The sequence below is a fragment of the Hetaerina americana genome, unplaced genomic scaffold (assembly GCF_022747635.1).
Source record: "Hetaerina americana unplaced genomic scaffold, ioHetAmer1.1.p SCAF_2, whole genome shotgun sequence".
Lineage (NCBI taxonomy): Eukaryota > Metazoa > Arthropoda > Insecta > Odonata > Calopterygidae > Hetaerina > Hetaerina americana.
In genome coordinates this window covers 110656319-110666915 of record NW_027286763.1, presented here as the reverse complement: position 1 = coordinate 110666915, position 10597 = coordinate 110656319, and the positions used below count along the sequence as shown (strand labels likewise).

Here is a 10597-nt window from a genome sequence, read left to right as displayed (position 1 = left end):
GTGTAAATCATTCAATATTACCATCAAAGCTAGGATATTATGGTGTTAAGGGAGTTGCACTGAAACTATTTAAGTCATATTTGGATGATCGCCACCAATTGGTTGAACTTGATGGCTGTCGATCTGAAGCGCTTAATGTAAAATGTGGTGTCCCACAGGGCTCTGTGCTAGGCCCAGCACTTTTTATCGTCATGATTAATGATTTTCCCAGTAATATGAAATCTAATCCTGTTTTATATATCGATGACACCAATTTTGTACTAAAATGTCAACATCTAGAAGATGCAAAGGTACGATCTAAGGCTTCCAAAAGACAGACTAAGAAATGGTTTGATGTTGATCATTTACATTTAAATGCTGCTAAAAACCGGCCTATTGCATGCAGTCTTAAATAAAAAATAATTGAAATTGAAGCAGCTAAAATACTAGGAATTCATATTGGTACAAAACTTAACTGGGAGACCCACATCAGTCAGATCTGTAATATATTGATTAAAGCTGTTTATATGTAAAGAAAGCTCAACTTTCCATTTCAAATGAGTATCTGTTTTACACTTCAGCATGCTTTCTTTCAGTGTCATTTGAATTATGGTGCTAAGTTATGGGGTCATTCCTCACGTTCAACAATTCATGCTACTACAAAAGAGAGCTATTGGCTCTCTTACAAATATACCACTACGTGATTCTTGCAAGCCTTTTTTCTTAGGTGTGGAATCATGACTGTATTTGGTTTATTTCTATAAGGTTCTGATTTGTATGAAACTTGAAATCTAGAAGTTTACCAATTAAGATGTCACATCCATAACTACACCACAAGGGGTAAAGCTAATCTAAATACTACTACTTGTAGAATGTCCTCAACTTACAAATCATTTCACAACGTGAACATTTGACTGTATAACTGTCTGCCAACTCAGTTTAAATTGGGCTGTATCCCGAATGTCAAGAATAGGGTATATATACCTGATTACATGCTCACCCACTTTACTCATTTGATTAATTCTTTTGTGACAATCTTCACTACATTTAAGAACTTATGCCATATAATAAGTGATATTTAATATGGTTGGACCATTTATCAAAATCAATAAAATATTATTATTATGTTGGAAAAGGTATTGTATTTGATAAAAATGTTGTCAACCGTGGGAAAACTAAAATTCCAACATCAAAAAGGGGGATTTGGCTGTAATTCAATCCATATTAGGTAGGAAATTGATTCAAAACATGTAAAAAGAATTGTTTATTATAACTTTCACAGCTAAAAGCTTAAAAATTAAATACATGAACATCAAATCTCCTATTATGCTTAAGAGATATGATTTGTGCAGCAATAATTCTTGCATGATAAATATGTTTCCAATTTCAAAGCATCTCAGAAAAACACAGCTTCATTGGTGCTCGTGAAACCTGTAAAACTTTATACATCCTTTTCAAGTTTAATAAGTTGAGGGAAATAAACTGTCGAGGTTTAAGTTTTTATAAACAATCAAAATAGATAATTCTGGCAGTTTTCAGCCAAAATGTAAGATTATTTTACATGATTCATGTGTCTCACAATTAGCTGCAGCAGTCTGCATACCACTACAGCACTTTTTTTATATAAAACATTCGATGAATAAACATAACTAAATACAAAAATAAGGCATAGTTTTGGTTGTATTCATATAATATTTATCAAATCCCTATCTTTAAGTCAATACACACAGGCACTAAACAGTTTGTCAAGTTTTAAATACAGCACAATGAGTGATTCCGATTCTTTACAAAATAATGCTAGAAAGTGAACCTGAGGGAAGAGATACCTTTTATGTAAGGGTAAAAAAGATGGTTAAAATTGACTCAATAAAGAGGTAGGCATTCCCATCAGCACAGCATCCATTGCATAATACTTGTATCGGCACCACCAGATGATATTAGCCTAGTGTCATCCACTAAGAAGTTCACGTTGGTCACATGACTGCTGTGGCCTCCATAGGTGTGACAGAGAGACTGCAATTGAAAAAGAGTTAAAAATAAGAGGAGACACAATTTAGAAGGAGGCGAAACGACCTGACATAGAACTATCAGATTGGGAACATTTGAGCAGTGGGCTCATTTGAAGCAAATCGAATCCTGCATTTAAGATTTTTAAGTAAAAATATGAAACTTACTCTCCTAAAATATGCATTCATGTTATCCTGAGTCCCATTTTAAATTATTTTATCCAAATAATATTTTTATGAATGAGTGAGGGAACTTAGGATATGATTAAAATGTATTTTCCTAAAAAACATTAAGTTTCCCTGATACCACCAAGCTGGACAGAAAATATCATGCAAGAAGATTAATTTTCAAAAAAAATATTTATGAGCATTTTAATTAAACATTGCCATGCTGAAGTGCTTTCCAACAAAAGAATCAAATGAAAGTGAAATTATAAACAGAAAGTCTGCCATGAGGAAAACAAAAAAATATTCATTGGATAAGCATTCAAAAAATAATGCATTGGCAATATTCCAAATTTACTGACCTTTGGTTGCATTACTGGATACGAATACAGTTTCACCTTCCCAAAATCATCTGCGGTGGCCATTAGGCTGCCATCGTGTGATCGATCACAGTTGTTGATGTCTGTGCCATCAGCACCTTCTGGCCACACACCAATCGTTCCAAAAGACAAAGTGCAGGTATGCGTTGCCCATTCAACATCTCTGAGTTGCGAACTTTGTGGGATTTGGCGACATAGGCTAGCATTCCCTGAAAAGAAGTCAACTTTTAAAACTACTAGACATTTAGCTCCATGGCTCGCTCATTGATCCCTCTCCACACGTGCAATGCAATCAGAACCCTGCCACAATCCAATTGATTTCATCATGTTTCTCAACCTTAATTGAGACACTTAATGGGCGGCCAAATAATTTTATGGAGAATCAGAACAAATATTATCTAGTATGCATAGATTGCAATTGTACCACTAAAGATGAAAATTATTACACTTGGTGCTTGGTTCAATTAAAAGTTTAAGTAAACAAAAGGAAAATCAGACACCTCACCATTAAATCATCATGCTTAAACACAATCAACTTGATATTAAATTTTTAAAATTCAGTTTTCTTGAAATTAAACTGGACATATTATTAAATTTGTTATTCATGAATCAATTTAAAATATGTTTTAAGTTTTCCCGTGAAATGTTTAAAATAATTTCTATTCTTTTAAAAACTAAGGAGTCAACAATTAAGGATGTAATTAGGTAATAATAAATTAAGGATATTGTAATGCATGGTATTATTCTATCTGATAGCCGTAACTTGCCAATACAAAATAAATACATTGAACATACCATTTAGAGTGAAAAGTCTATAAAAATAAAATCTGTGTCAATACCACAACCACCTACAACCTTGAAGTAATTAATAAATTGATATCTGGCTTACTCAAATATTGTACGAGACTATAGATGAAGTGAGTGATAAAAACGGAGAGGAATAAATTTATTTTTTTAAATATAATAAACTGAGCATGTGAAACAATAACCAAGTTACGGATGGAAATACTCAGGGCAGGAATAGAATCTTGACATAAGTCATGTTTTCAAATTGGTCTCACAATTTATCAAACTTCCTATAGTAACATATCACTTCCTTCAATGAAAATGGTAAGTAAAATTTAACTATGGTACATTTAGTAAAATGTGGAATGACCTTAACATGAGAACTGACTCTGAAGAAAATATCATTCAATTACATGGGTAAGACATATTTTCCAGGCCAGCATTCCTCATATTTGTTAAACTGATCAAACATTAAGTTCAACTTTTAATCGCAAGTGACCCCATACACAAGCCCCACCATATATACAAAATAAACTCAGTTCGCAAATGCAGTGAAGGCAAAATAGTTACATTTCAAATATGTAAAATGTGTGCATGTATTGGCCATCAAGTGCATCAGCCCGACAAGTCGAAAGATACGATGTTCAAGTCCTGGTCAAGGAAATATTTTTTCACTTGTGATCTGCTCGATTCCACCTTCCCCACCTCTCCTGCGTTAGTGTCCCTTTTCCTTACATCTATTTCTATGTGAATGAATATTTGTTCACCATGTGGTGGTTTTTGTGTAAACCATAAACACAGTAATCAACCCAAAGGTCGGTTTGGTAGGTTATGGTAGAGCCAGAGGTAGACCCAGTACTAAGCCCTATACGGCGTGTGAAATTCACACATTAGGGTAAGGGGGCCAGTTCCCTTTAAAAGTTCCTTTTTTTTCCTTTTTTGACCAGGACCCTCCAGTCTGTAGTCCAAAGCTCTACCCCCTGGACTACCACACCCAAGACAAGACAACTTTCCTAGAGAAATTACCTACATAGTTATGTCAATTGCCAACACAGGCTGTGGCTGGTTTCTACACAGATGTATATCCTAAAAATGAATAACTCTGGAAAAAAATTTAATTGTGTATTTTTATAGGACTTGACTTCCCCACTCCTTATGACTCTAAGAAATTTCAAAGAATTTCTTTGACTTTGGAGGACATTTCAAAATTTAAATAATCATTTTGTAAGTAACTCCTGAATGTTCCTAAGACACTGTGGGAAATGCCACATTATTAACTTTTAACGGAGTCATTGCTGCATTGAACTCCTGAATAATTAGGAATTAAAAAAAATACTGCGTGAGATTTTATCGTGAACTCACAGTAGAGAACTTCATAATCCCCTGAGTTAGTCTGGATGTATTGACTGTCTGTAGACCAATCCAGATGAGTTACATAGCTGGAGTGGCCCTGTAAAAGAAGATCTTGACATTAATATGCATAAAAAGATATTTTTTGAAAGCCATTATACAAGTAACTTCAATCACAAAATTATTTAACATATCCATATTGAATAGGGATAATATTATTAACATTTAGATCTGAAAACTTATTATCTGCTCAAATAAAAACAGTTTCGGAGGAAAATATATGTCAATTATTTCTACTAATCAAAATTATTATTTACAGAGGATGTTGAAACTCATGCATCACTCCAATTATCAGGCATATACTATCACTGTCAGACATACACTACCTCTACACTAGCACTGATGTTCTAGACATCTTTTCCAAATCACTATTTCACATGATCAAGAGTTCTTAGAGCCAAAAATACATTCAAGAAAAACACAAAATGTCTAATGCTATCAAGCTATACTAGTAGAACCTTTGTGAAATAGAATTTTTCCATTAAAAATTTCTATGCTACTATTGAAGCAAATCCTTTACTGCCTTAATCACATTATGTGATACAGAAATATTATTCATTATAATAATGCAATCATAAAAGTATCTACATCGTTATGTTGATTGCTAACGCCAGCCATGGCTGGTGGTTACACAGGCATCAATATGAAATAATGTGGCCACTGTTAAGGCAAGCTCTTTTGAGATACACTTGTGGAAATACCCCAAAGAACACCTTTATAGAGTATAATTGTGAAACGGAGAACTTCTGAAATATTCTAGAGAATATTTCAGAAACACCCAAAAGATCATCTAATGCTTGGAACAAGTCAAATAATTATGAAAAAAGGCATCATTAAGAACCCAACATTTAAAATTCCTCTTCCTCTACCACACACAGCATTCATCTTAAAACTATTCTTACATGCAGTGCAAACTAGATATATACTATTCTAGAAAAGGCTAGGCATTCCTATCAAATTTCAAGTTGGTATTTATTTTTGAAGTGAGAGGAAATTACTCTATCACTAAGTGAACACAAAAGTAGCATTATGTTTAATGGGTGGATGTTTCACAGTGAAAGGAATCATGTAAGCAAGTGAAATGAAAATTGGTTCTTTTTCCACACAAATATCCAGCTTCTCACTCTGAGCAAAACTGTGAGCGTGGTATTATGCACATGATATTACCTACCATTGAGGAGGTCACAGTTGAACTTCTTTTACGCTTTGCAGCACCCTAATAGCAGCATGTAAAAAATGTTTACAAAATGCTCTATACTTAAACATAGATAATGAAAGCTACTCCACTAAAGTAAGACAGGTTCCAATTAGAAGGATTATTACAGAAAATTTATCAGGTAAACAATGAGGGTTCCTCTATTAAACTTGAAAACAGCAAATAAAACTATGAAGCTAGTCAATGCTTACATTCTAGATACTTTGGCTAATATAGTGGCCAGTGAAATTTATGACTTACAGCTATGTATTGTCATTTAAGCCTACCCAACTAAGGCAATGCTAAGGCAAGGTTTATTGGACAGACAACATTATGAATGAACTAAATGTCACACACAAAATACATAGACTGTGACTAACATACATGTATATATATGTAAAATAATGAGCATAGGCTTTATAAATTTTGATACAATTGTAGAGATGAAGTGAAAATATTACCGAACAGCGCCCAACACGGCTATACTTTCTCGACTCATCAGTGACTTCATAAATATATAAATTGTTGTCTCTTGAGCCCAAAGCCAGAAGACTTCCATCTGGTGAGTATTTCATAACCTGGAAAAATAAATATTGAGATCAGAGGATACCCTAATTATCTTCTCTAGCCACAAATATAATGATAAATATTAAAGAAAAATAACCAGGGGTATCAGCAAAATTTGATATTCGTTTAGCTTCTTTCATTTGATTATTTTGATTTCTTACATAAACTAGTTGTGTATTAAGGAAGCACTGGTGTCGGACAATAACATTTTTACACATAAGAGTTATTTTATACAATGTAGTTTGATTTAAGTTTTTCACAGTAATCCATAATTTAAAATTTCATTCGAAGAGAAAATAATAGATACTATCAATGAAAGAAAAGGGAAATCAGTATTAACTAGGGTAAAAATGCTGAAATATCTCGATTTTTGGCAAAATAATTTGAAATTACTGCAGAAGGTGATAGTTTACTGAAGGGCTGATCAATGAAAGTAGTGTGAACCTGAATTTACCAGAGAACAATTGATAATTACAACAGAACTTCAAATTCTTAATTGAAACTTCCAAAGATTAGAGTATGCTACCTACTTTTCATTCACTTTTTTGACTTTAAATTGCAGGAACATGATTTAAAAATACACCTTCATTTACGAAAACCTTACAATATAACTTTGGGTCAAAGTCTATGCTATGTTAGACACCGGTGGAAACGGGAAACAAAGTATTTAAAAATGTTCCCTGAAGAAAATAAAACTAACAATAAGAGTCGTAGTTGGAGCACAAAGTTTAAAGATACATACTTTTGATACTCTTTGTTCTCAAGTCTCCCATTAAAAATATGCATTTGAATAAAAGCTATGAAGTCATATATATGCTTGGATAGGAAATAAACTGATGATACCCACTAACCTGTATTGGTTCATCCCCATCCGTGTGTTCAGAAAATATTTCCTTCGTCTCTGCATCAAGACAAAGCCATTTTCCACTAATTGTTCCAATAACAATGACCCCTCCATCATTTGAGAATGTGGCAGATTGGACTTTGTCCTAAAAAAGCAAATAATTTATTAATAATATAATAATAAGTAATATGGCAAACTTATTACCGGAAGAAGAGTAACCAAAAGTTAACCTTCAGAGTATTTATATTACATTTGAAAAAATTTCAGCGACATAACTGAACATTAATTTCAAGAAATACCCCAGCAGTGTAACAAATGTTTCCTTAAAAGTTTTCAGAGGAGACAGCATTAACCTAGATCCCAGGCTCATATTGCCTTACGTAAAATAATCCAGACATAACTTGCTCTACTAGGTCCATAACAATAATTTCTAAACATATTATATGAATTTTCCTAAGATTATTTCCTAAACTAACGTAAAAAATTGTGCAAACTACATTAATCTCCAAAAGATTTCATTATTAACACTGACTGTAAACCCCTATTTTATGAATACATTGCTCCACAGTTGATCATGCTGTGAAAATATGTTAAAGTAAACCCAACCACAGTCATCTGTGTTGATTTATTCCAGATGATCAAATGGGTTGGTTATATGTAAGTAAATTGAAGTTAATATTATTGCACATCAGGTTATTAATGAGAGGTAAATTAAACAAGGAGACTAGTAAAATAATTTTAATGCATCTCAATTAGATTGAATGACTACAGGTTGACTTCTTTCAACTATTTATGCATAATTTTGAACCGACTCCTATGTTGTCAGCAACCTTCCCGCCCAGTGCAGGAAAGATCAGCAAGGCAAAAGTCACATCAAACATCCAAATTCATTGTTACTTTATGAGGTGACTTTTTCAAAAGGCATCTACTGAATCATACCCAGGGAAAATGTCACCTTATTTTATAACCCAAGTCTAAATTCAAGATTATTTTGGTCTACTTCAGAATAATGAAATTAGTTGACTGAGAAGAGAACAAGAACGGTACATTACCCCTAGTTCTTTGCACCAGACGACATCATGGGCCTGAGAATCCCACAAATGAATCAATTTGTCGTACCCTCCAGTCAGAAACTGTGGTAATGAAGGATGGACAGCCAATGCCCAGAGCTCATCTGTGTGGCCCACTGTGAAAGTTCGCAATCCAAGATCTAGACTTCCACCAGCGAGGCAGTTCTTAGTTGTCCCAACAATTATCTGACCACCTCGCCCTTCTGTCACCGTCCTGACACCTCCAATGAATTCCGGAAGCTTAAAAAAAATGAGAGTAATAAGTACAATTAACATGGAAAACTATTTATTGAACTATGAACTGAAAATTTCATTTCAATTCCAATTAAATTTCAAAGCTAGAAGACCCTTTACAAGACCTCATGGGATGCTAACCCTCTTTATTCACGTTTGAGGGAATTTATATGCATCACAAAAGCATTTTTGGATTTATGATTTCTTGTCAAATGAGTTTTCACCGAGAACAATTAACTATTTAAACAATTATCACTTGGTGGTGGGGAAAAGGGTTGATTCTGGAATCTCCTCGGTCATTATTGAGGCATTTGAGTGACTCGGATCTTCTACCCTTGTTGCCAATCAAAGCTATGTAATATTCCCTATCACCTCTCCAATCAATTATCTTTTGAAATCTTGATCCCTTAAGATTGCTATCATGCCAGTGATGTGGTCACCTGCAGCACATTTTGTGACTGACCTCTCTCTCTTTGTCATATGGAACTCTCATGTTCCTTTCTTCTGGTATTGATCATGCAGCACATTTCCATGCTGATTACTTTTTCATATGTTCAATTTTGGTTTTCATACAATCCTTTGCTTATCTTACATTTCTTTGGTTTCCAGTTTATTCCTGAAGTTTACGCTCCATAACATGTTTTTTATTTGGTTCTATAACCTGACTGTTGTCGTGATTTCATGTTTTTTTGTGTGCTTTTAATTCTGCCACCCTGTAATTCTATGACAGGAATGCTTTATAGTGGTGCGTTCATTGAAGTTTTTAGTTTATCTTTTATAGCTTTGTATCTCATCAAATGCTAGCTTCCCATCCTCTTCTTTATCTTAGGTAAACTCTATGCCCTTGTGCCTTCCATTGAAGATTATTCAATATTCTCACAAAACATTTTGAAAATACGTTTTTCATGGATAAAGTTATATTGTCGTTCTAATTTCATTGTTCAAATTATCTCGGCATCCTCTTTAACTAAGGCTAGGTTTTACGATGTCTTGTTGAACTGAAGGTTAGCTTAAACCTCTGGTTAAGGTCAAAACTCAGTTCCACAATCACTAGTTAAATTCAAAACCAGATGATACTACTAAGGTTACAATGTTTACATTCACTACTGAATGATAGATAACATTTGATTGAAAAATCAGATTTTTCAGCAATCTCCATATTAGGTTAACATTAAAATTAACTTATGATGATGGATGTAATGAGATATTATAAAACAGAGCTTAAGTAAACCACAAAGAATATATCATGGAAAAAACTAAAAAGTAAAAGCTTTAACTATTAATGAGAACAAAGTCATTGAGTTGACATTTCAATGAATGTAAAAACATCACCGTAGCAAAGGAAAAGGAGAGCAAATAATAAAGTAGAACAAAATTTCAATGATGACTTAAATAAACTAATTCCCTCAATACAGGTTGCCCCATTGGAAAAACAAGCCATCAGACAGTGAATAGACTTAGAATAACTATAAACAAATGGGGAGCAAGATCAAGTCTTCAAAATTGAAATACAAATTATGATTAAACACTTACTTGAGCTTCCAGTCCTGTTTTGCTGTACTGCGAATCCAGCTCAATCAATTTTCCATCCTTCCCTCCTCCAGTAATGACGTTTCCTTCCTTCATTACAGTGATGGAAAATATGGAGCCTTCATGAACACCACGGACATATTTGGCAACAGTATTTGTACCTAGAAGATACAATGTGCATGTATTAAACATCAACTGAATTCGGTAATTGTAATGAAAAGAACAAAATACTGGAATCAATACAACTACAAAAATATCTTGTCTAAAGGTACTAATAGAATGGGCAAAACTTAATGGAGTCTCTGAACTGCAATAATAAAACAAAGTATGGCAGGAATTTCAATAAAATGACAAAAATCTCAATAAGATTAATGCAACAGTAACAACTTAATGACCATTAACATACATGGCATGATACATACAAGCAATAA

At 33.5% G+C, this 10597-nt stretch overlaps 1 protein-coding gene across 1 annotated transcript in view; it reads right to left on the bottom strand.

The window, feature by feature from the left end:
- Positions 1-1230: 1230 nt before the first annotated feature.
- The window catches only part of LOC139688397 (echinoderm microtubule-associated protein-like 2), a 60948-nt gene continuing 51581 nt past the window's right edge, over positions 1231-10597 (bottom strand). Inside the window, exons 10-16 of the mRNA XM_071585950.1 lie at positions 10170-10327; positions 8385-8642; positions 7340-7477; positions 6383-6499; positions 4679-4766; positions 2513-2739; positions 1231-1992 (exon numbers count right to left, since the gene is read on the bottom strand). Of these exons, the coding sequence (XP_071442051.1) occupies positions 1867-1992; positions 2513-2739; positions 4679-4766; positions 6383-6499; positions 7340-7477; positions 8385-8642; positions 10170-10327 (1112 nt within the window). The 3' untranslated portion in view covers positions 1231-1866. The remainder of the gene's footprint in view (positions 1993-2512; positions 2740-4678; positions 4767-6382; positions 6500-7339; positions 7478-8384; positions 8643-10169; positions 10328-10597) is intronic.